The sequence below is a fragment of the Siniperca chuatsi genome, linkage group LG4 (assembly GCF_020085105.1).
Source record: "Siniperca chuatsi isolate FFG_IHB_CAS linkage group LG4, ASM2008510v1, whole genome shotgun sequence".
NCBI classification, from domain to species: domain Eukaryota; kingdom Metazoa; phylum Chordata; class Actinopteri; order Centrarchiformes; family Sinipercidae; genus Siniperca; species Siniperca chuatsi.
This window is the reverse complement of record NC_058045.1, coordinates 28,801,273-28,826,960: the sequence shown is the minus strand read 5'-3', so window position 1 is coordinate 28,826,960 and position 25,688 is coordinate 28,801,273. Positions and strand designations below refer to the sequence as shown.

General features: G+C 40.5%; 2 protein-coding genes across 11 annotated transcripts in view; one reads left to right on the top strand and one right to left on the bottom strand.

Moving 5' to 3' along the window:
- The first annotated feature begins 473 nt into the window (after window positions 1-473).
- On the top strand, window positions 474-22,935 carry wnt2 (wingless-type MMTV integration site family member 2). Of its 2 annotated transcripts, none has more exons than XM_044192833.1 (5): window positions 474-1,242; window positions 2,205-2,425; window positions 7,551-7,828; window positions 9,318-9,582; window positions 18,416-22,935. In XM_044192833.1, exons 1-5 carry the CDS (start codon window positions 1,160-1,162, stop codon window positions 18,619-18,621), a joined length of 1,053 nt encoding a protein of 350 aa, XP_044048768.1. In that variant the 5' UTR covers window positions 474-1,159; the 3' UTR covers window positions 18,622-22,935. The 2 variants fall into 2 exon arrangements, with proteins under 2 accessions (XP_044048768.1, XP_044048769.1); XM_044192834.1 differs by lacking the exon at window positions 474-1,242 and adding an exon at window positions 1,614-1,846.
- The window catches only part of LOC122874654 (suppressor of tumorigenicity 7 protein homolog), a 49,988-nt gene continuing 47,072 nt past the window's right edge, over window positions 22,773-25,688 (bottom strand). For all 9 annotated transcript variants that reach the window (XM_044192824.1, XM_044192823.1, XM_044192828.1 and 6 more), the window contains one exon: window positions 22,773-23,223. In XM_044192824.1, coding sequence (XP_044048759.1) covers window positions 23,128-23,223 — 96 coding nt within the window. In that variant the 3' untranslated portion in view covers window positions 22,773-23,127. The remainder of the gene's footprint in view (window positions 23,224-25,688) is intronic.

The following is a 25,688-nucleotide window of genomic DNA, read 5'->3' as shown; positions in this document are numbered from 1 at the left end:
GGTACAGATTTCCCCAAGAGACTTCAAAAAGACTGTGATAGATAATCCAATTGAAATGGACACATCACCTTTAGGTGCTGGTTTGAGAGAATCAGTGCGTAAGTGTTCTTTCCCTTTTAAAAAAAAAAAAAATCATTCCTGAGTTATTAGTTGCACTGAGTGATGGTTTGTATAACGCTGTAAAATAACAATGCGTCATGCTTTAGGGATCAGAAATATTTGGCACCTGTGCGTCAGTGGGGTATGGCAATGGACTCTCACCTTTAGGTAAATCCAAATATTAGGCCTTAATGAACAGGAAAGTTACCGAATATATATATATTAGGAAAAAATGCCCTCAAACTATTTGGAAAGCAGAAAGGTCAATCTGTGATGTTGTATAGTTTGATGTCTGATTATTTATCATATCACTAAATACTGACCAATAAAATTATTGTGCTCCTGTGACCCAAAAGTTAATATCAGCTGTATTGTGTTCTGCCCACGAGATAAATAGTGCGCATAAGTCACCTTTCGGGAGTTCCGGGGCTCCGTACGGTACTCCACAAAAACCCCGGTCCATCTGTATTAGCCTATCTGTTCCATTGTGTCCCCTGAAATTGAATCTAAGCGGGTTAGTGCGTTTTTTCTGGGGACTGACAATGGCTGAGTGCGCTGGATGAATTGTCCCCCAGTCGGCTCCTTCCCTGAACGCGTCGGTACAGTTCGAGTGAAGAGCCCATCAGCTTGGACCACATCTCAGAGCTGCGGAGCTCCGGTCTGGACGCGGGCCAAGCCTGTCTGGTGTCAAACCAGCCTGAACAGATACTCTCAGACATCTCATTTCTTCACCTCATTCCTGAGACGGGACTCTGCCCACCCCTTGTGTAAAGCAATTTAAACCTGATAGCTCATCATCTCCACTGAAAATATTTGCTGGACTATTAGACAGTCTCTCTTTACTTTTTCCTCGTAAGCACTTTGCCACCGTGCAGAACTCGAGCCAGTCATGGCTTTTACGCGCAAACCTCCGTCCTCCGACTGTCCTGTGATGGTATATTTTTAAAACAAGCTTGATTTTGAAAATTCCACAAGTTCTGATTTCTGTAATGTTTCATATTTTTCTTTCATCCGTGGAAATGCTCCGTCCAGATCCATAAAGGACAGACGTTTGGTTAATATGAACTTATTGCCAGGTGGAATATGTTTTTATTTGTCTGTAGCAATCTGCTGGCTGACAGCCGAGGTCGATGCGTCCTGGTGGTAAGTACTGTGCATTATTTTACATCTTTTATTTAAATGCGATTGCAAAAGCCCGTGCGCCCAATGCATGGCTCTCGCAAAATGCGCTCTGATGCGTTAAAGGTTGTTTAATTAATCTGTCGGCAGTAAAATAGTTTGTGATTTGTGTGAAATGATCTCGAGCATTGTTTCCCCCGTTTGATTGTTAAATATGTATAAAATGTCTAAATGACCTTCAAACTGTTTCATAACTACCGTCCTCCTTTTGTTAATTAGACCAGATACTGAGTGACTAAAATCCCTCCATTGTTTTATAAATACTGAAGTTGAAGACTGAATATTTGGACAGATACGTTTCCAGGATAAAGTAATTCGATATAATTTAATTTCTCTTTATTTGCTGTCTTGAATCTTTTAATGAATATTTGCAAAGGCTCTGTTTCCAAATTCCAAACGTCAAACTGCCTGTGATACTGAGATGATGTTTGAACAGATAATTTTCCTCAATTCCTTTTTTTTTTTTTTTTTTCTTGCTGCTCTGGTCTTTCTTTAATCAGTGAAGAAAATCCCTGCAGCCTGCACGTGTTAAAATTCCCTGCCCGTCTTTCATCACCTTGTTCTGCAGGTACATGGGAGTGCGGACTTGTTTGGAGTGATTTCAACAGTTTCTCAAGAAGATTCCTTTTTGTCTTATTTCATTATCTTTTTGTCCCCTTTTCTATTTTTTTCAGTAGTTAAGTGCCCAACTACCCTACAAAGCTTTAATGTCTCTTCTATACTGCAGCTACCTGGGAGTGCAGCATACATTGAGTTATTTGCACTGTTGTTGGTAGAATAGGTTCAACATTTTCTTTGTTTTTGTTTTTGCACACATTTTTTCCCCCCATTTTACACTTTTCCCTTCCTAGATATAATGATTAAAAAGTTTTCCCAGATGTTCACAAGTGTTCGGCTTTCTATCTGTCTGCTCCTCCACTCTGCAGGTACATGGGCACCCTGGGCTCCCAGGTGATGTGCGACAACATCCCTGGTCTAATGAACAAGCAGCGCCAGCTGTGCCGCCAGCACCCCAAAGTGATGCAGGCCATCGGGGCTGGGATGAAGGACTGGATCTCAGAGTGCCAGCACCAATTCCGCAACCACCGCTGGAACTGCAACACCACGGCCAGGGACCACAACTTGTTCGGACGCCTGCTGCTACGCAGTGAGTGGAGGGAATGCTAGAACCGGGAGGGGACACTTATCTTAATATAGCCTAAAAAAAAGTCACTTTTTAAAGGAAGTTTTAAAAATCATTATCCTGGAAAATTAGGGACAGCAGGGAGGGACTGTCTTTAATCTAGAGGATCAATGTCCAACAAGCATCCTGCCTGAAGTGTCCTTGAGCAAGTCACTGAGCCTCTCTCTTGGCTCTAGGGCTGCTATTCTGTAGTTGACCACTGATCTCTCAGTATTACAGGCAAGAGAAAAATGAACCTTTTAATAGGTTTGGGGTGTTGAGGGGAAATAGAGAATCACATCATTCAGGGCATATTTTCCCTGTAAACTGTTCTAGTTTAGTCTGTTACTTGGACCAAATAATATCACGTCCATCTTAAATACCTGCTTCACTTCACATCTCCATGAATTATGTCTGTAGACATCAGATGAAAGTTACCTTAAACTAAAGGGACAGTTCACTACAAAAAATAATAAATACATAATTTTCCTCTTACCTGTAGTGCTGTTTATCCATCTAGATCGTTTTAGTGTGAGTTGCCGAGTTTTGGAGATATCGGCTGCAGAGATGTCTGCGTTTTTTGAATATAATGGGACTATATGGCACTCGGCAAAACAATCTAGATGGATGAATAGCACTACAGGTAAGGAAAAATATGTATTTTGAATTTTGGGATGAAATGTCCCTTAAGGCTATTAAACTATCACTTCCTGTTACTCTGTAGTTGTATTGTCAGAAAGTTCTCATGTTGTGGTTTACAGTTGTCTTCTGTAAATGAATGATAAGTTCAATTTCATCAAATCTGAACCCATATTTGAAAATTTGAAGATTTTGTTGTGGAAAACACTAATGATCATTTGACTCATGAGCATAACTTTTTAACGTGATGAATACTTCAGTAAATGTCGTCAGCATATCAGTGTTGAGGTAATGCTGTGATAATTACAGCTATATTAGTTATATTATTTATTATATTATTATAGTTTTTTTTTTTTGTCCATGTTGTACCTCACCCCTGCAGTAGATATAAAAGATGCAGGGATGAGGTACAGAAAGTGTGTATAACGCATCTTATTCATGATATGAGGACTTCAGGGGCTATCAGGTGCCTTAAACACCGCACAACTAAGAATAGAAAGTTAGTGACTAGATTGCCTGCAACAGTAACAGGGTTGTGTTTCAGGTCATTGTGTGCTGCTGGCACCTTTTGGGATTGAATCCCTGCATGATCATGTGTGTTCCAGCACACAGATCTCTCTGCAGTAACAAACATGTTTGACCGTATGCCTTAACGTTTAATGCTGACAAATCTAAACAATCGGTTGGTTTTCAAAGTGTTGGGTAGATTTACTGCGACACAGAGGCTTTCTGAGAAACAGATAGTTCCCTCGCAGATATGTTCTTTTTTTCACAGAGGTTGGATCACATTCCACACCTCGTCTCACTTTACAATTGTACATCTATCACGTCGGTGCAGCCGATTGGTTTCTCTGTAAGTCTGTTCTTGTGTTTGTTGGGGGCTAACATGCTACTCAGTACACAAAATTATGACTTCTAGTGTGCAGATTTAGAGCTGAAAAGATTTGTCAATGGAAGAAAAATTAATCAGCAGCAGTTGTGAAGGTTGATTAATCGTGTAAGTCATTTATCAAGCATGAATATTGTATAAATACCATAATAACATTTGCCAGTTCCAGCTCCTCGGATGTAATGGTTTTCTGCTTTTCTCTGTTTTTCATTTTTATTGAATATCTTTGGGTTATGGACTGTTGGTCAGACAAAACAAGCAATCTGAAGGCGTCACCTTTGACGTTGCGATAGTCGTTTTTCACTTTTTCTGACATTTTATAGATGAGACGATTAATTGATTTAAATTGAAAAAATAATCCACAGTCTATCCGATAATGAAATAATTAGTTGCAGGTTTATACAGTTTATTATTTCAGTATCAGAGGTATCAGTAACTAATGAAAAAAAGTTTACATTTTTATCAGTTTGATTCAGTTTCATCATAATTAAGTTTGTTAGATCCACTTCAGCTACTGTCTCAGTTAACTAATTACTTTCCACTCAGCCCGTTAAAATGAGAAATGGTAGAAATTTAGATTTTTTTATTTTTTATTTTTTTCCCAAATAAAAGTAATCCAACCACTTTCAAGATCCACGTCAGGTTATTAGCACTGTTTATCTTCTCTGATCATTTGCAGAAGAAGGGACTTGATTTATTGAGCTTTTCGAAGTCAAGAGAAGACACGGTCACATTTTTTGGGGGGGGATAGTGGAAAATAAATGTTATGAAGAGGGTGACAAATGACTCCTCCCAGGCAGTAATTAGTTAGTGCGATTAGCAGTATCAGGGATTGAAATGCTTAACGAGTAGCAATAAGCAGCCTGCCGATGCCTGTGACAGATGTGAGCTCTGGACAGAAGTATCCTGTCAAATTCGACGTGTCACTGTGCGTCTCAGCAGCTAAAATCAGTCTGTATCTCCTGTGAGGACGTGTTATAACAAGTCATAATCTTTTTTTATTACCACTGGAGGATCATCAGGACCTGGCGGCCTGATGTTCCTCTCCCATGCCCTGAGATTTAACCCGCAACGCGGATCCTTCGACTTAGTCCGTTTCATGTCGGGGCCTCTAATCAGCCGTGTGGTATTCGGACCTCCCAGCCGGGCCCCGGCCATGTCACACAGCATTAGCACGGCACGTCGAGGCCCTGTCAGAAGCTCCTTATTGTCAATGTCAGCGGGCTAATTTCAAACAATTACACCGGAGTTTTCCCTCTCTGGTGTCTTGTTTTCTCAGCATTCTCCTCATTAACCTCATTAGGCACGCTCAGCTTAGCTGCTGGACTGGACAGACACACACACACATACACACTGATATATCACTGTGATTTGTAGTTTTTTTTAATACTAGTGCTAATACGATACCTGAGTTTCTATACCGATCCCAAAACATTTTTTGATACCTTACTTTAGGAAACATGTATTTCTACTACACCCTTTTTTTAATTGAACAAAAAAAGCCCCAAAAAAGCAAAACTAACTTTGCCTAAATAAAATTGTCTGATCAGAGAGTTAGTAAAGAGACACTCCATGTCATTTTATCCACATTCCCATTATTCCACCCCCCAAACTCAGGATAGCAAAGTCTGACATTGACCCAATTGACTCCTGAAAAGTTTGTCATCGTCAGCCTTTGCAATCCTGAGTTGTGGGGGGACAGGGCAGTAAGTTATTGTGAGTGGAATAATTGACACTTAAGAAATTATTAGTAAGATGCTATATCATCATCAGGGCAGCATGTTTAATGTACAGTAAATACATTCATGTCGTGTGCAGTCCTGTTTCGGCAGGCAGTCCTTTTTTGGCACAAAACCAGAGTCTCTAGTGCGCTTGTTCTACGGGCCGCATTATGCGGAAGATCCGGGTCATTTTATACAGGGAAGTCAAACTTTTTTGGCTTCATGCGCTACTGAGCAGCTTTCATAGGAATGAACGGAGCCCTGCCTTCAAAGCTCTATCCAGTTCTCTTTATACATCCATGGGCTGTGTCCCCAACGAGCTCCACCAATTATTTAATGAGGGCAGCCTGTATGTAATCTGACAGGCAAAATCCTGGGTAAAAATAGTCCACAAGAGACTTAATGCTGCTTGCAAAGTTTCTTGCTCTGAGTGCATGCTAATATCTGAAAGCGTATGAGCCTTATAGCAACTTCTCTCTTGTCTCATCTGGATTATGATGACTGGACAGTAAAAGGACAGTTTAGAGAGATTTAATGATTGATTTAGATGATACCTTTTACATATTTTTCTGACATTTTATAGTTAAAACAATTTATGAATTTAAAAAAGATTGATCAGTTTATTGCTAATGAAAAATCATTAGTTGCAGCTCTAAACATATAAAAAAAAAATTCCCTTCTTTCGATACCGTCACTGTGTGTGTCTTTTTATATGTGTCATAATGTAGCAGAGGTTGGAGACAAACACACACACCCTCTCCCTGCCTCAGCCTTTGATCTCTGTCAGATCTCTCATCAGTAACGTGGACTGAGATAAGAATCCTCTATCAGGGCATTGCTGGTAAACGTTAGCTGTTTATCCATCTTGGAGGTGGATGAAGCGTTTTTTATTTCATGCCTTGCAACAACAAACACAGGTCATACAGGTAGCAGCGTTGGCCAAACATTTGAAGGATCTTGAATTGTTTGTCATGGCTTATTTTTGCCATCAGCAAGCCTGTATTGGGAAACTCCAGATCCAAGATGTATAACAGATAAAACTGTTATGTTTGATTTGCATCTCAAATCAGTTGAGTTTATTGATGTAGAGAAGCAAACCATTAACTGTGCTGATTGTGTTTTTTTTTTAAATCCTGAACTTTTGGTTTTCAGGATTTGGACAAACAATATGGTGACAGCCTCTGACCTCAGTGTGTTCTGTATTTTTTTAGCAACACTAGCGGCATAGCTCTAGGGATGGAAATGTGGGTATGTGGGTCTAACACTTTGGTCCAGACAGAAATACCTCAACAACTATTGGATGGATTGCTATGAAATTTTGTACTTACATTCATGGTGCCCAGAGGATGAACTACTACTGACTTTGTTGATCTCCTGACTTTTCCTGTAGCGCCACCATGAGGTTGACATTTGTGGTTTTGAGTGAAATGTCTCAACAACTATTGAATGACTTGCCAAAAATGTGGTACACACATTCATGTCCCCCTCAGAATGAACTGTAATCACTTGGGTAATCCTCTGACATCTCTTAATCTAGCACCGTGATCAGGTCAACATCTCAATTTATACAGTACTTTGGTTTATGACTAAATACCCACAAAACTAATGACATTCCCATTAGCCTCATTCCCATTGTGTTTAGTGCTAATTAGCAAATGTTATTAGCATACTAACACACTAAACTAAGATGCTGAACATGGTAAACATTATACCTGCTTAGCATCAATATTTTAGTATTGTCATTGTGAGCATGTTAGCATGCTGACATTAGCATTTATCTCAAAGTACCACTTTGCCTAACTATAGTCTCACAGAGCAGCCTTTGTTACCTTGCTTACAACATTTCATCCTCTCCCCTCAGGCAGCCGCGAAGTAGCCTTCATGTACGCCATCTCCTCAGCCGGTGTGGTTTACACGTTGGCGCGAGCCTGCAGCCAAGGCGAGCTGGACTCCTGCTCCTGTGATCCCACTAAGAAAGGCTCGTCGCGGGACGCCAAGGGTTCTTTTGACTGGGGCGGCTGCAGCGACCACGTGGAGCATGCCATGCGCTTCAGCCAGGCCTTTGTGGACGCCAAGGAGAGGAAGGAGAAGGACGCCCGGGCGCTCATGAACTTGCACAACAACCGAGCCGGCAGGAAGGTGAGGAGGCACTGATCATCCAAACGCCTGTAGGAATTACTTAAATTCAATTGACCAAATTTTTATTCTGACAAACTGGTTTGGTTTGCAAGCAGCTGTTAAACCTAAAAATCCTGAGCTATGAAAGAATGATAACCGTACAAAAAAGGTTAAAAAGTATGGCAGTATGTTTTCAAATAATTTAATGTCTGTAAGATTATTTTTTTTATGTTGTTAGAACCTACGACAGCCTCAAAAGTAGAAAAACCCTTAAAACAATCAGTTGGTTGTTCTGTATTTAAAATGGATTTTTACCTGCATTTGATCTTCAGATGTAGTGGTCATCTTTCAATCTTCATGTTGGGTTTTCAGGAAGGGAAAAGAGAGAAATCCTTTATGGTCACTGACATTAATATTTATTTAAAACTCTCTCTAATCTGTATACTGTGTGTGTTTTTGTTCAAGAGCCATTGTTGCCTTGTTAGAACCCCCAAATACTAATTTTAAGAGCACAAATAAAAATTAATCTGTAATCTTCATTCCTGAACAACACATTTTTACCAGATTCATTGTTATTACAGAATGAGAAAATTGTGATATATAACTTCTTCTCACTGAACATAATTTACCCACTTAAAGGTGGGGTATGCAATTCTGGAAAAATCCAATACCATGACAAATACCACGATATAGAGTGAACAACGACACAGCAGGTAATGTAACTAACGTTAGCTAGGTTGTGGGTTAGCAAACTGTCGCTACAGTTGCTGCTGCGAAGCTAACAGCCAGAGAGGACGAGACGGTTTCCCAGAGCCAGCACGGCAGCTCCAGACAGCGATACTCACAACTCTCCTGCTACTGCAGCTAACATCACAACAACAGCATATCTTGGCAAACTAGAAAGTAAGCTGAATGTCTGTGGGCAAGTCTTTTAACGTTACCTGACACACAAATCATGGCTGGAATAGTGTTGTGTGGCCCGGTCCGAGCCACTTTGTTTATTTCCCATTTACAGAGCCAGGGCTGTGTACAAACACCAGATTTTCTTTTCAGCGCACACACTGAACGGACAGCTAGCGGACCATGAGGAGGTATTTGCTGAATTTGAGAAAAAGACGTGTATTGGATTAGAATTGCATACACCACCTTTAACCAGGCTGGGAGATGACAGATTTACACATTATACATTTACAGATTTACACCCTGACATGAATTCTGGGAGAAACACTGAATATTTTATTTCCAAATATAAAAAATTTCAAATAGATTTGAGTATTAAGTATTGGTATCAACCTTGAATACCAATCTCTGGAAGAAAAAAAAAAACTAAGCTACTATATTAAAGTGTATTTGCATTATACAGTCATTAACTAGTTTACATTACAGTTCATGACTACAGTATAATAACTGCTGTGATAGTGGGAACTGTAAAGCTTGAATTTGCACGCCACAGTCCACCCTCAGTCTCCTCTGAGACTTACTTCCTGTTCTCTCCCTCTCTCCTCGCCAGGCGGTGAAGCGCTTCATGACTCTGGAGTGTAAATGTCACGGCGTCAGCGGGTCATGCAGCGTTCGGACCTGCTGGCTGGCCATGGCTGACTTCAGACGCACTGGCGACCACCTTCGCAAGAGGTATAACGGTGCCGTGCAGGTGGCCGTTAACCAGTACGGCACTGGGTTCACTGCCGCCTACGCACACTTCAAACGACCCAGCAAGAATGACCTGGTGTATTTCGAGGACTCGCCAGACTACTGCATACGGGACCACGAGTCAGGTAAACACCCACCAACCTTTACCGTACCACAGGATCCGATGAGAACGTCGCTGTGCTGACTAAATGAATCAGATCACTTGTATCTTTAGATACACTTGACTCTCCTGTAAGCATTGATTTAGTGATTTGCAGGTCAGAGGACGTGGAGAAGTCCAGTTTATCGGGTGACATTTGGTTTAGTTGTTTAGTTGTTTTAGGCAGGTCATAACTACATGTTGAAATATTTGTTTATTATTTAAATGCTCTTGAAACAGTTATGTAACCAAGACATATAAAAAAACAACAAACATATTTAGCCCAGTTTTAACATGGCTTTTGTTCTCTTGGTAAAGTTTTGAAACGTTATTTGGTTCCACCTGAGTTAAAATGGCGTTATTCTCATCTTGCTAAATGATCCAAAGTAAAGAAGTAAACGCTCTAGAGTTGAACTGAACCACTTCAACAAACATGGTTGGTTGGTTGGTGTGAACTGGCCCTTAAATGAGAGGAGATGTGTGAACAGATTTATCATGAGGGTTGTCAAATGCTTGATCACAAATGTTTGGTTGAATCACACAAACAAAACCTCCAGCAGGCTAAATGTTCTTGGCATCTCAAACCTGCCCAACGTCTACTCCTGCTTTCAGTAACACGTGACAGAACTGGTTCCGATATGTTTTATCATCTTCCACTGTTTTTCTTGTGCCATATAGGTTCAGAGGGAGACAGGGATAATTAATTTAGCTGGTGATTCAAAAGATGGAATCGATTCAAATGGCATTTGTGACCGAGGCGAGCGCACATTATCCCACAGCTGTGAGGTGGCTGTTGTTTACACCACACCTGTTCAAGCATACAGACTCAAAGTGGCAGCCTATCTCTTGCCTCTCATTAGCCTGAAGTTTGCAGTTTAGCTTTGAGCTGGTATTTTACATACTCAGCTCAGATTGGCCAGTTATTTTAGTCATTTATAATTCGCTTGGACTTAAACTACTTTGTGTTTCTGTTTCACGAGGGAATCAAAGCGAGCATAACTGGTTGTTGCTCCTGTACCTCAAAGGATGCTTGCGTAAAGTTGAACCTCGGTCAACTTCCTAACATCACTCTGCTGGGTGACTTTTGAGTCTTTGCATCCAGCATGTTCTCTAAACCACTTCAATTAACGAATATTTTCTACAGTGTAATTAGTGAATGAATGGAGGCGGTGGGTTCAGCTTGTAGTGGCAGTGTCCCTGCAATAATCTGGGCTGTCTGTGAAAAAGTAATCGTTGTTTTTAGAAGACATGAAGTGTAGCTGTGTTTGTGTCAATCAAAATTCCAGCTGCTGTTCAACAAATTGTCAATTGTGAAATTGTCTGATTCTTTCTGATGCGATGGCTTCCTGTATTTTAAGTGATTCAACTGAGCTCCTGACATTACAAAGTATTATTTGTAAGACAGTTTTCATCAGGCCAGTACAATGTCAAAACTGCATTACTGAGTAGGCAAAGAGACTACAGTGTTACTTTGCCACCAATATTGGTGCCCAGACACTGGTGTCACGACAGATAAGCCGTTAAAGAAATGTATATCTAAGTGAGTGAAATCTGTGTTTATGTATGTAAAGCTTGGAACAAGACAGTGAATGTGAGAAGGAAAATGTTTGTGTTTAAAAACTGTGTGAGAGAAAGAGAAGAGAGTGTGTGTGTGTGTGTGTGTGTTTCAGAGGAGGTGGATGCCTGTCAGGCAGCAGATGATCCGTGGCGATCGGGTGTCTGCCAGTTTAAGACCCATTACACACTTCTGTAGGCTGAAACCTTAGAACACCACAGATCACTATAAATCACCACCACTGGAAACACACACACACACACACACGCCTGAGGGCATGATTGGCCAGCAAAGAGAGGCATATTTCGGGGGCAGGTTGGTCACACAATACAACACACACACACACACACACACTAGAGGAGTTTACAGTGTGTTTTGTGTCAAAGTGAGACGCTTCTCCAAAGACTTCTCCTTCCTTCTCGACTTGGACACTTGCATTAAATTTGTGCAGCCCACCAGTAGATTAGCCTCACCCAAATATACAGTATTTTGATGCTTTTATTAGTTGTTATTTTTTCCTTTCAAAGTCTGCTTGGAAATGCAGTTGAACGTGCAGGTTGATGAGATAGTCTGCATTTATGTGCTATTTATCCACCTAGATTGTTGTTGTGTGAGTTGCAGAGTTTTGGAGATATCGGCCGTAGAGATGTCTGCCTTTTTTGAATATAATGAAACTATGTGGCACTCGGCTTGTGGTTCTCAAAGCGCCAAAAAAATACATTTGAAAAACTCAACAGCAATCTCTCTATACATAAATCATGACCCGGTTACTCAAGATAATCCACAGATTTGTTGTGAGCAGTTTCATGTAGGAACTTTTTTTTTTCTACTGATAGTTCCTACATGAAACTGCTCACAGCAAGGTCTGTATTTTTGATTTTGGGGTGAACTGTCCCTTTTAAGGTAGAATAAAATGAAATTTTAAAAATGTGATCAAATTAAGTTGTAAGTGCCCCAAATGCAACACAATAACCCTGTTTGGTTCTGACTCAAGGTACAACCGGTTGACTGCTTCGTAAAGGTTACTGGGTTGATATTCTTCAAGGAATCAGAAATGTATTTTGGCCCGAGATTGAGAGATTTATAAACTAGCAGCAGCACTTTAAAATCCATTCTATAAATAACTGGAAGCCAGTGTAATAGGTGAAATTTAACTTTGACTTGCACTTTTCTGTGTGATTGAGCTGCAGATTTTTGCACGTATGGTAAATTTCCTGCTCAAGGATACTTAGAAGTCAAAGGAGACGTTGCATGTTGTCGCAAACCTGGGAATTGTCTGTCATGGGACAGTGTCATGTACTCTGTGGGCAGTACAAGTTATCAGGCACCGTCATGGTCTTTTGGGTGCTAAGAGACTTTTATGACCTTAAAGAAGCATGAAGACTTTTCAGAAGCATGGTTTAAATTTACGGGGCAAGACTGTTTCAAGACTGGAGATAAAATCTGCGAGACCGAATTCTGGTCTTTGAGCATGGAAGTTAATTTTTGATCTTTGGGAGCTTTCGGCTGCAACTCACTGTCTTCTTGAGCTCAGGTTTCATTACGTCACTTAAGTTCAATAATTCTAGTTTTTTTGTTATTTTGCTTTTGGATAATGACCGTTTAGGTACAGACAGGAAACATGGAGAGAGGGAGAGCTTTGCAACATGCAGTCATATGGCAGGCATCTTAACCACCAGGACACTTAGCGAAGTTCCACACTTCATGTCATGCGATGATACCGAAGAATAAATGAATTTGTGGAATTTTGAGAGATGAACTCTGTAGAGTTGAAACAGTCAATTAGTAATCAACAGAAAATGAATCAGTAGCTATTTTGATAATTGATTAATTGTGTGTTTTTCAAGCAGAATGCCAAAAATTTCTTAGTTCCAGCTTTTTAATTGTGATGATTTGCTGCTTTTCTTTGTTTTACATTGATATATATATATATATATATATATATATATATATATATATATATATATATATATATATATATATATATATATATATATATATATATATAATATAGTGTTGGACTATCGGACAAAACAAGATGGCACCTTGGTTTTAAGAAATTATGATGGGCATTTGTCTGTATTTTCTGACATTTAATAGACCTCACAATTGAGATAATAATCTGCAGATGAATTGACAATGAAAATAATCATTAGCTGCATCCCTACTATTGACAGTCTGAACATGGCCTTACTGGGTTCCCTAAATCCTGCTGAAATAGTTTTCCCTGTAACCTCCTGATGGACCTCTGGAGGTCTTAGGGCCCCCTTTTGAGAAGAAGTAAAGGCTTCACAGCAGACATGAAGGCTTTATGTGCTGTGTACATGTAAGCAGGGTGAGGTAACACACACACACACACATAGTGTTTGCCCTGGGCCTCTCATGAGAACTTAACTCGCTCCCTCTCTAAAGACCAACTCCTCCGGGACACACACAGAGACAGGCATGTAAACTCACTCTCAATCATGACACGTACTGTACATCGCATCACCCTCTCTCTGACACTCACACAAAACATGAACGCACAACCATGACGCGCAGTCACAAAGTCAACACATACTTTGTTATTCACTCTTGTTCTTTCTCCCATCACACACACACACACACACACACACACACACACACTGAAAAACCTCTCAAAGACTGCAAACTCACCCTCAATCATTCTGGAAACACACAGACTGAGTCCATTCTCACAGACAGATGGACACACACACACACACAGAGGCTCAGAGCCCAGAGAGATAGTGAGACGGCCCCTCTGTGCCTCCTTAAAGTGAGAAATCAATTTTCCTCGGCCCCGACGAGGCTCAGGTGCTAAACTCATCTCTCTGCGCCCTCTCATCTTAATTCAATAAGCAGACGCAGGGAGAGCTAGGGCTGTGAGGAAGACTCTGGCCGTGATGTCATCCCTAGCGGGGCAGCATACCACGGATGACGGGCGGGCTCGCTGCCAGAGAGGGGCGGGGCTTCGGGTCATGCCCAGACATATTACCTGGCGAGGGAATGGTGCAGAGACGGTGTACTCGCAGAGCGAAGCAGAATGTAAACGAGCAAATTCCAGAACAGTGTTCGAGATGGTACTTGAAGCAAGCGCACAATTTTTTCTGAACCTTTATTTATACAGGAGACACACATGTTCTTCTTCAGTAACACTTGTGCTCCACAGTCAGACAGTAACAGTCAGTCACACCTGCATAGTGCAGCCACAGTCCTCTGCTGGCTGAACATCTGCAGCTCAGAGGTTTACACGCTCCAATTAAACTTCAAACGTCTTCAAGATTAGAACAAAACTAGAAGACTGCAAAGTTCGCCATGCTTTTTTTTTGTTATAAAGGGATTCAACTATTTTCATCATCAGTCAAGTCTATCAACTTATTTGATTCATTGTTTAATTTATGAAAAGTCAAAATAGTGGAAATTACCCATGCAAGGGGTCCAAGGTGACATCTTCAAATGTCTTGTTTTGTCCAACCAACAGTTAAAAACCCAAAGATATTCATTTCACAGTGATATTTAGAAAAAAGCGAATCCTTTAATTTGAGAAGCTGGAACCAGTGAATGTTTGGCATTTTTTCTTGATAAATGACTGAAACGATTAATCAGTTATCAAGATTACTGTCGATTGGAGAGTCTTGGTGGCCTAGGCCATGTAATTGTGATGTCCCCGGTTCGGGTCCGGCTGGGGGTCATGTTGCATGTCATTCTCCATCTCTCTCTCTCACCTCACTTACTGTCAGCTCTCCACTGTCTATTAAAGGCATAAAATGCAAGAAAAATATTGTTGATCAACTAATGCGCTAAAATGATCAAATGGGTATTTGACCAATCGCTGTGCTTGGTTGAACCTTTTTTTTCCTGCTGCATACAGTATGTACACTCCTTTGTCTGATGATGTAATAGGCAGAAAAGATTTGGTTGAATTGTGGTGATTTTAATGAGTTGTGGTCTGATCCCGACGGGTGAGCTCCACTGACACAGTACAGCATGTGTGATGTATTACTATTCTTCATAGACTGGTTCAGCACAGACAGGCTAAAACTGTGCTGTGCCGGAAGTTGCTGAAGTTCACAGAGGTCAAATGTTTGATACTGCACTGACAAAATGATAGAAACAGAACAGCTGATTGTGAACTGAATGTTTCACACTACTTCCTTCCCTGTACCTTTAGCTATTTCAGCCTTTAAAAGCCTCCCCACAGCTGTAGTTTGAAACACTACAGAAATCAACACCTCTGAATCAGTGGAATGGAAATCAATACTTTCATCGTTGCAGCTGATAATCCAATCATACAAAGCCCGGGAGGTGTCATGAAGAGAGAAAAATACCCATTAGTGCGCACATTTAATAATTCATGTTCTCAAATTATCCAAACACAGTGTTAAACGATATGAACATACTGTGAGTTTCAGGGTAAAAGGGTGTCAAACAGTCATTCAGAGTTGTCAGGCCATGGACAATCTAATCTAAAAGAGCCAAATGACAGAGATAAGTGGATATACTTCAGATTTTTCCTGTAGAAGAATGTTATCCTTAACAGCCCTAAACAAATGTTAAAAATGTAAAAACAATATTGTTTTATGTTATGTTCTGTTAATGTGTGCTCACGAATAACTAATGTGACAACACAATTTAATAATTCGAGAGCAGAAATTATAAATCAGCACTTGCCGGCCAAATGTGGTCAGTCATCAAAACAGTGATGCGTCATAAAGGCCAAGTCCTGAATTCATTATTACACTTCACAACTCTGGAGCTGCAGCATCACATAGAGGCTCTGGCCTCCACCACAGCTACAGGACGACGTCAGTGTTTTGTAGTTGTGAAGCTTCTAATAAGGAGTCACTTTTTGTTGAGACTTGGAAAGGTGCTGATTCCCCTGTGGTTTATTGTTTCTGTCTTGGACTCGACCTAACAAGGTTTGTTTTCTCTGTGATAAAAGAATAACTATCTGGAAATCTCGACACGATAACCCAAACTTTCTTGTCACGATCATAAGATAAAAACGTGAGGTTCTGATGTGGTCTTATCAGCAGACATTCTCTGCTGGCCGCGATGGTTGCTCGTATTTAATATCAGCAGATAAGTTTCTGGAAAAAGTTCCTGAAACCTCTCAGTGTAGGACTGATGGTGTGTCAGCAGGTGGTTTACAGCTTAGTGACAACAGATCAGACGTAAAGCAATTGTTGACTTCTACTGATGTTAGATCATGATCATATCAGAACTGCACACATTTTTATGTCTGGCTGCACTAACAGCTATTTTCATTATCATTTATTCTACCGATTTTTATTTTCTCAATGAATCATTTGGTCTATAAAATGTCAGAAAAAAGTGGGTCTAAAGTGATGTCTTCACGTTGCTTTTTTGTCTGACCAACAGTCCAAAACCCCCAAATTTCCAGTTTACTCTAATATAAGACAAGGAAAAGCAGTAAATTCTCACATTTGAGAAATCAGAACAATCACAAATGCACTTAAAAAAAGACAAAAGATCAATGGATTTTCAAAAGAGTTGCAAGTTAAAAATTAACTTGACTACATTAGTTGTTCCTGCTCTGTTTTTTTATGTAAAAATCACAAGAAAAGACAGGTTGGATTTTGTTAAGATCAAAACAAAGCGTGTGCGGTTATTTTAATGATCACACCAGAATCCCTCTGTACAGGTACACACCTGAAACCATAGATACAGTACATAGAAGTCTGATTGTGAAGATAGAAAGTGTGTGTGGGCGGCTGGAGGCACGATCAGGATAAAGTGAGTGTGTATCGGTGTGGCCAGTCTGAGTAGATAGTGCTGTGTGTGTGTGTGTGTGTGTGTGTGTGTGTGTGTGTGTGTGTGTGTGTGTGTGTGTGTGTGTGTGTGTGTGTGTGTGTGTGTGTGTGTGTGTGTGTGTGTGTGTGTGTGTGTGTGTGTGTGTGTGTGTGTGTGTGTGTGTGAGCGATGGATGTCTCCTGTAAAATGAACAGCTGATGAAGAGTGGGAGTGCAGGCTGACAGCTCCTATCATCAATCTCTCATCTTTCCTCCGTCCAACATTCATCACCTTACTCACCGCCGAACCCCTCCTCACCCCCTCTGTCTCATCTTTAGTGTACTGCCAGCAGTATACTGTGCTCCAATTGGCTCTTGATAACCAGCACAGCTATTCTGATTGGACACATGGTGGCTTATATTCCCGCCAAGTTACATCCTCATTCCACATTGGAGCAACCGTGTTAAAGGGCCACTCATCGGTGGAGTATTCCCCTGGATGCTTCTCACCTTTTCAGCCTGGAATAATTGTCACTGTAGGTGTCAAACGGCTCCACCAGTAAATCTCATTTTGGAGGGAAACTACTGAAATGTGTTTTTTGCATTTAGTGAATAAATCTAGTGTTCGTTCAGTGGAGACGCGCAGCGGGAAATGAAGTTGAATGAAATCCTACTGCTGCAGTAAAATGATTTAGCCCCAAGAAGCAATTAAGTTCATCCCTTGTCAAACTTTAGTCACGGCACTATGTCTAGGAATAAAAGCGCGACTGTGCATTAAATAAGATTTTTACTCTCACGTAGAAGAAAGTGAGTGTTGTTTCTTATGGATAACGCTCATTGTTTTTATTTTGTCCCAGTTTTTTACTGGAAAAACCCTGATTTTTAGTAGATTTTTACAAGACTGTTTGAGAGCATAGTCCTTTTTTTAAAAACCATTATTTGATGTAAGGACTGTTTAAGGGCTTTTTCTTTTGGCTACTTAAGGACTTTTATTTTACTTATGGACTGAAAGGCTTTTTTAAATATGCAGAGGAGGTGCAGAATGGTGGCATTTATTTATAATTTGCCAAATTTTGGAGAAAGTGTCTGGATGATATTCATGCTATCAGCTGTGGCACCAGCAAGATGTACATTAGCTGCCTGCTCACTGGTCAGTCACATCGTCGGTGCTGCTCCTCACCTTTCAACACTTCAAACTGTGAAGCAACTTAACAGTTTAGATCAAAAAGAAAATAATGGACTTTGGATGGGTTTTTTTTGTTTGTTTTTTAAAGAGCAAAAAATGGATGTGTTGTGTTGCATTTTTTTTTTTCACGTATTTTTTTAAATTCAAGATAAACACAAACTGTAACCAAATTTTGTTTTTTAAAGCGCTGTACCAGACTAGATGATGTCAATGATTATAGATAAATGCTTATAAATGCAAAGCAAATAATGTGGAAGACATTTACTTTAAAATCCTTAAGATCTCACTGACCTCTCTCTCTCTCTCTCTCTCTCTCTGTCCTCAGGGTCGATGGGGACGGGAGGGCGGGTCTGTAACCGGACGTCCCGCGGCATGGACGGCTGCGAGGTGATGTGCTGCGGTCGAGGCTACGACACGTCGCGGGTCAGCCGGACCACCAAGTGTGAGTGCAAATTCCACTGGTGCTGCGCCGTGCACTGCCGCGACTGCCACCAGCAGGTCGACGTGCACACCTGTAAGGGCCAGACGTGACCTCACCGCCAACCGAACACTACTGACCGTTCATATTAAACCAGCAGTCATACTGGTCACCATGTAAAAACTACTGCGTTTGTACTGGGCTACAAGTTGTAAGTGACAATCAAAAGGATGTTTTGACTCCATCCTCAGTGCTAAGCCCCCATATCAGTGGTGTTTGTGCACTGCACTTCCCAGAGATCACAGTAGATAGTTGGGTATAGTTTGAGTATCCGTAGGTGGCGCTCTTTTCTTTGTTCACCCATGCTGTCTTTTCGCTGCTTGTGCTAATTACACAGCTGTTTATTCCGAACAAAACAAGGTAAACTCATCATTTCTGCCTGCTGGAGGTCGTTGCTGTGAAAGAGCTTCCAGACTCTACATGATCAGAGCAGAAAATGTAAAAAGCTTTCATCAACATGTTAGAGGTTGAATGACTAACAGTAGTGAGCTGTATAGTTATTTTTAAAAATATATCAATCAGCGCAAACCAGTTACACTACAGCAAAACCAGTTTTTTAAAGGCTGACTGGCTTAATCAGAGTTTTAAAAAGTTCCCTCCCGGCAGATATTTCCTGAAGCGACATCAGAAACACTGGTGAAACAGAGATGATGATGACAGAAATAATCTGGTGTAAAATTTGATCAAGTTTAAATGGTTTGGAGGTAAACTACCGATTAAAAAAAAAAAAAAAAAAAAAAAAAAACAGTAAAGGTTGAGCCCTGAGGACCACCCAAAATTTACACTGAAAATATATCTTCAGTTATTTAATCTACTGTAGTGTTTTCAAATCTCTCAACAGGGAGAGAAAGTCACCTTGTTCACTATGCAGTCTCCACCATTTAATGTCTTTTTCTCCTGTATGTTTTCAATTTTACGGTTCAATTTGAACTCCTCACCAAAGAACATAAATTAGTTTTTGTCATGTCAAGGGCTCATTCTCTTCCAACATAGCAGTGTGTCACCCAAAACCACCGGTAATTACTCACCAAACATTCAGCGTTCAGGCCAGCAAACTGCAGTGGGATGAAAGAGATGGCAGTTCTGAGAACAGGGCTGAACTCCGCTTTCACTGTGTCTCCGCTGCCGCTGCACCAAACATAGCTAAAGCTCACTTTGGACAAAGTTACGTTACTGAAGCTCAGTTAAGCAAAAACATTTCAAAACTCTCCAGATTTCACAGGTATTCTCGTGAACATCTTGTTCAAGTGATGTCTACAAATAATACAAAGATTTTTAAAATACTGAACATTAAAAGTGGCTTTAAACTCCTATTAGCTAAATCCAGAGTTAAGAAATCTGTTGCCGGAATCACTTTAAAAATAAAATCAATTTCTTTGGAAGTCATTAAAATAATTAAATATTCTCTTAATCACTTAAGCTTGGCAAAATGTGTGGAAAAAATTGCAATTCTCAAAGACACAGCTCTCATTTCATGGAACTGACTTCAAACTTAGAAACTCGTGTTAACACTGGCCCCTTGTGGAGAATCTGGAGCGCTCCAAATGTTAAGTCATTATCAGTGCAGATATACACTTCAACTGCACCACCTACAGGCAAGTTACAGTACCACTTTAGACCTGCAGATGTAGGTGGGTTGATGTCTCGTAATAGCTGCTGCAGTTATAACACTTCTGCAGTCAGTGATTCACAGCCATAATTTTTTACAGCTTCAGTTTTGTTTGTTTTTATTAGTTTTACATTTAAGACAAAGACGTACAAAGACTGCTTTCCTTGCCTGTAGGTGGCGACATCAACACATCTACATCTGCAGCTGTTCAGCCTGTCGCAGGTTGGACCAGAACTGCAGGTCTGAAATTGCGGCTCTGCAGTTGGATGACATCGGCTTTACGTAGCTTTAATCCACTTGTTGGTTGCTGTTAAAAGCCTCTAAATTAATTAACTCAGTTAAGGATGTATTTTAAGTAGTACTTGGTGACCTTACATTTCAAGCTTTGCATTTTAGGATGAGCTTGTCCTGTTGCCAAGTCTAACAAAGAAATGCTATAAGATAATATTCTGTGCCTGTAAACACACTCAAAATCATGGTTAGCTGCAGCCTCCAAATCCAGCACACAAGCACTTAAAGCTAGAGGACGTAACATTGGAGAAACCCGCATAAAACAGCTAGATTTTGAAAGTATCCAACTGAAAAAATCCTGCCTCCGTCCAAAGCCACTCCCCCCAAAACACGCTTTCATGTGCAATGAGTGCACGGGCAGAGTGCGCGCAAGTGGGCCAAATGAAATGGTTGGATGGTCTTATTACAGGCCTGCGACAGCCACAGATAGTGGATTTGATTTATTGATTGCTGTCGGGATATGTAGAGAATTTCAACAAATAACAAAATGCTCCTGAAATACATTACTTCCCTAGCTTTAAGAGTTAGAAGGAAGACTGCAGCCTCAACAACACAGTGAATACACAGTGGAATTAAGTTAAATTAAAACATCAGCTTTTCACCATTACAACCTGCTGTCCTGCCATCCAAAGATGTAAATCATCCATTGTTTCTTCTTATTTCACTGTATTTATTTACTCGCTAATGTGTAAAAAATGTCTCAAATGTTTTTGTGAAGTTGCTTGAAAAGATTACTGACCCTGAGTCTGTAACTAACTGGTTACCTGAGATATAAAAAAAATAAAAAAAAGACGTGTATAACTGAACTCCCCAGAATAAATGACTCAGTACATTACACACTGCATCCATATTTAAACAGAGTCGACGTTTGTTTTCCTCCCTTAACCGACCGCTTGTTCCAACACGCGGTTAAAGCGGACAGGCCTTTGTTTTTTATGTAAATATGTGGCTGTGTAAATTAAAATCAGATGTATAGTGTATGGAACCATTCCAATAGGTAACCAATAGGCAGACTGCACATTTTAATTCTAATTAACACACTTCACTTACTCCTGCTGTGCAAGCCAATCACAGGACAGAATTTTCCGTAGTTGACCTTCTAATCAGCTACTGCAGTCCGCTAGGACAAAAGGACTCACCGTTTGTTTGTTTAGCAGGTTTTTTTCCTGAGTGATATGTTAAAAGGAAAATCCTGGTTTGTTACAACTTTTTTGTTTTGGTAATCATCCTATTGGTTATAACATCGTACTCACAGAGTTAATTGCGGAGATTGAGGAATGGGGTCACATTGCTACAAAAATGTCCGACAGGGCAAAACCCCCCCAAAAGTCTGATTGCTTGTGTTTTCTGTTGGACTTGTTAAGTAATGTTGTCGTGTTCCCAGATCTCAGTCATTAAATCAGTTAGAACCATTTTATAATGACCCCTTTTTAAAAAGGACAAGTGTGTTTTCAAGCTTGAGTTCTTTACCTACAAATCACGTATACGTACCACTTTTGAAGATCATCTTCAAACGCATGCTGCAGTTTTAGATTTCTGGATGTATTTTTTTCAACTTTCCAGGCAGCCGTCATTTTCTGTTTATTTCTGTGTGGCATGAAAATCAGTTGGCAGACTGTTGAAACTTGTTTGAGTGGTGGAAAGTTTTTCAAATCATTCCTTGGTAATGCAGTTTAAGATGAGATTCATTTAGAAAGTCTGCATAACCTCAAACCTATAATGCACCTTTGATTAAAAAAAAAAAAAAATGAGTGCAAACTATGTTTACTATGTTCGATTACACATCTCAAGCGAGTTTGAAGGTTCTGCTGATAGGTTTTCATATCGTACAGAAATGTATGAAAACCAGTGTCTGCCTGGAACAGTAGACAAAATATGTTCAAGCTTCTAAAGTAGCTTGTTTTTCATTAGCTGTGAAGAAAATTATACATGTGTTGTAAATAGGCTTAAAAATCTAAAACCACTGGTCCTTTATTAAATTTCATGTTTGGGCATTGTGTCTAAAATACAGAACGCAAGTTTTTAAAATCAAAGTTACGATCACCGTTTCCCTCAGCTTCACTTTAGACAAAAGCACCTGGTGGATGCAGGTAAAACTCCACATGTGGAGTGAGATGTCTGTGGATTTGTGGATGAAAACATATCAGAAGATAAGAGAAGGATTCCACAGATAAACAATGAAAACCTACCAGGTTTGGTTTTGCTGTTTCAACAGCCAGCTAGTACTGTAAAGGAACAGCAGCTCCAGACGACGGTCGAGGCAGTTAAACACTGTGTGAATCAAAGTGGTGGGAAGAAGCTGGCTTGCAGCAATACACAAAAAGTCCTTTATTGTATTTTTTTGTCTTCTCACTTTTTTAATGATGGCAATTGATCACCTCTTTTTGTACAACAAAAGAACAGCTTTAAATGATTGAAAACCCAAAAAAATGCAAACATATCAAATAAAGTCAAAACCAATTCTGGATTCCATTGTTTTGCCTTTTTGTTTCATGCCTCCTCCCGTCATCCTCGTCTGTTCTCAGTTTGGTTTGAACTCGGTAATCTTGGCACAAAGGTGTGTCAGTCCAGTCCAGTTCTGGGTTTCAGTTCAGCTGTTTCTGTCTGGATGGAGGTCGGCTCCTGGTCCTGGGTCTGATTCTGGTCCGGGCGGTCAGGGTCAGATGCGGGTGAGTTGGTGCCAGAGGCTGGACGGCAGGATGCTCTCCACCTTCTCCATGATGAAGTTCAGAGGAGCAAACAGCGTGCTGAGGAACTACAGGGAGACAAACCATAACAGCCGCACATCAGCAGGAGGACATTAACACAGACTACACGGCCACTTCAGTTACTCTTAAAGCTGAATAATTACTGAAACCTGAGCGCTTTTCAGTGGATTTGAGTTTGTGTCACGCTGGTTACCAAACAACTCTTCCATGAAACAAATGAATTAGCTCATTTCGACGTCCCCCAAAAGTTGCATCATTTTAAAATAAAAAAAGCCCATCACAAATTTCCGAGCGAACATCTTCAAATTTTATCGACCAAAAGTCGAAAACCCAAAGATATTCAAATTACAATGATATAAAACAGAAATTCTTCGCGTTCGTTCTCGACTTTGGAACAAGTAGTTTCACATAATAATCCCAACTAATGGTCCACTTACTAACTTCTTTTTTTTGGAACTTTAAACCACAAAACAGTCTTCATCAGCTGAAAAGAAAAAAGCCAGTGAATGGACCTTGAGAAGAGATTTAAAGAGTTTTGTCAAACTAATATTTTCCAGTGTTGTCAATGAACTTTTATTCTTCACTTTTGAGCCAACACGAACGAGAAGTTGTGAAAGAGCTGTGGATGAGATCTTGAAAGCGATGGCGCACAAATGTAAACACATCAAACTCCATCTGCCGATGAAGACAGTGTGATAGGGTTGAAAGCTGTGGAAAAGGGCAGTATGTGGGCCTTTAGTTTGGATTGTTTTTTATTCATTATTTCTCTAATTGATTAATCAGCTAATCGTTTCAGCGTTAAACACGATGGCTCTGAATATTACGCAGGATGATTATCATCTAACCACACCTGAAACAAAAAACATTTCCACTGTTGAAATGTTTCAGGATTTATTTTAGAGACTAAAATTTCAATTTCTTACTATTAATAATGTGTCCCACGTCTTCTTTTTTTTTAACCCCCGAAACACTTTTAGGTTTAAAAATGTAAACACTGGTGCACACTGCATGCTTTTCCAATTCTTTCCATTAAAGCTACATTTCCACTTTGTGCCCGACTGCTGCAGCCCTGCCTGTGTGTACAGAAGAGCTCGCTGTCAGGCCTCGTCGTCAGGTTGGTGTTTTGGCAACAACCAGTGTAGACGAGGTGAAGGGGGGGAGTCAGGGGGTAATAGGGGCTCCACCAGAGCAACAGCGGGTCATAGAGGTTCCCACTTTGTCAGATGGCAGATAAAAGCCATGAGGAGAGGGGGGGGGGGGAGTCTATCTGTGCCCCGCCCTCCTCTCCACCTGCATGTATCTACCTGGTAGTCGGTGGTTTGTGTTTGTTTGAAAAGCTGCGACAGCGCTGACGTCTGCCTCACACATCGTATCGCGCATCTCTGCCGCAGCTTCAAAGAGCACTTCAAAGTAAAGGTGTGTGTTCCATGTGTTTGAACTGTGTGGGTGGCGGGGAAGAGACCCTCCTGTAATCCAAAAAGTAGGGATGCCACACTCCGATACACCAGATCGGTGTCGATACTGTCCTTATTGAGTGGATCAGGGTGTCGGCCATGACGCGAACACCTGATGAGCCACATTTCCATTTAATCTGCTGCATGGAATATGTTTAGCGACCTTTCTGCTTGTGCCGCCTTCAGGCCAAAATGTCAGCGTTGCATACAATATATCACATAACGTAACATGCACATTGCTATGAAATTTGCTCCAAGCGAATAAATTCACGATGGGCAGGCGACGCACTTTTAGTGCCACAGCAGCGTTTGCCACATTTAATTTACATGAAATGTTCCCAACTAGTTCTGTGCAGATTTTAAATTTGAGGAAAGACAGCACTGGTGTCAGATCCATACTTGGTGGTGTTGGATCAGTGCATCATCCCCACCAAAAAGCACAAATTTGATCCCTGCAACACCCAATGAAAGATTCGATTTGGTCAGAATTAAAGTTTGAGCCAATTTAAACAACATATCGTGATTATACTAATGCATTCTGCTGTTTGTCAAGAACGTAGTCCGACACAGAGAGCAGGAGGCCTGTGTGTGTGTGCGCACCTTCCAGTGATGTCTGTCGCGAACGAGTCGGCTCCTTTAAGTGAACGATGGGAGCTGACCCCCACCCCACCAGAAAAAGAAATGAATAACAAACAAATTACACTTTTGAACAGAGCAGATCATATTAGGCCTACATCATAAATTGAAATGTGTCTGTATAGAGTTGTGTAACTATTTATTAACCATAGCATTTCATTGTTATTTTTGTTATACAACTAGGATAATCATTCTCAACATATCACAATTTTTAACCATCAATATGACAGAATATTTCTATGTACTGCAGATGAAGAATCTTGCATATTAATTTCTTGCAACAAATAAGAAAGTAACTTCGGCAGTGACCAGCAGAAGCGACACTAAATGAAGAGCCGTTTGGAACGGAGGCTTATTATCCCATCACTATTCTGTGCAGCGCTCCGGCTATCAGCAGGTAGATGCTATCTGCTGATAGTGTC

Coding starts and splice junctions, on each gene's coding strand:
- wnt2 (XM_044192833.1), top strand. CDS start 1,160: ATGAACTTATTGCCAGGTGGAATATGTTTTTATTTGTCTGTAGCAATC. Junction 1,243..2,204: donor GAGGTCGATGCGTCCTGGTG/GTAAGTACTGTG, acceptor TCCACTCTGCAG/GTACATGGGCACCCTGGGCT. Junction 7,829..9,317: donor ACAACCGAGCCGGCAGGAAG/GTGAGGAGGCAC, acceptor TCTCCTCGCCAG/GCGGTGAAGCGCTTCATGAC.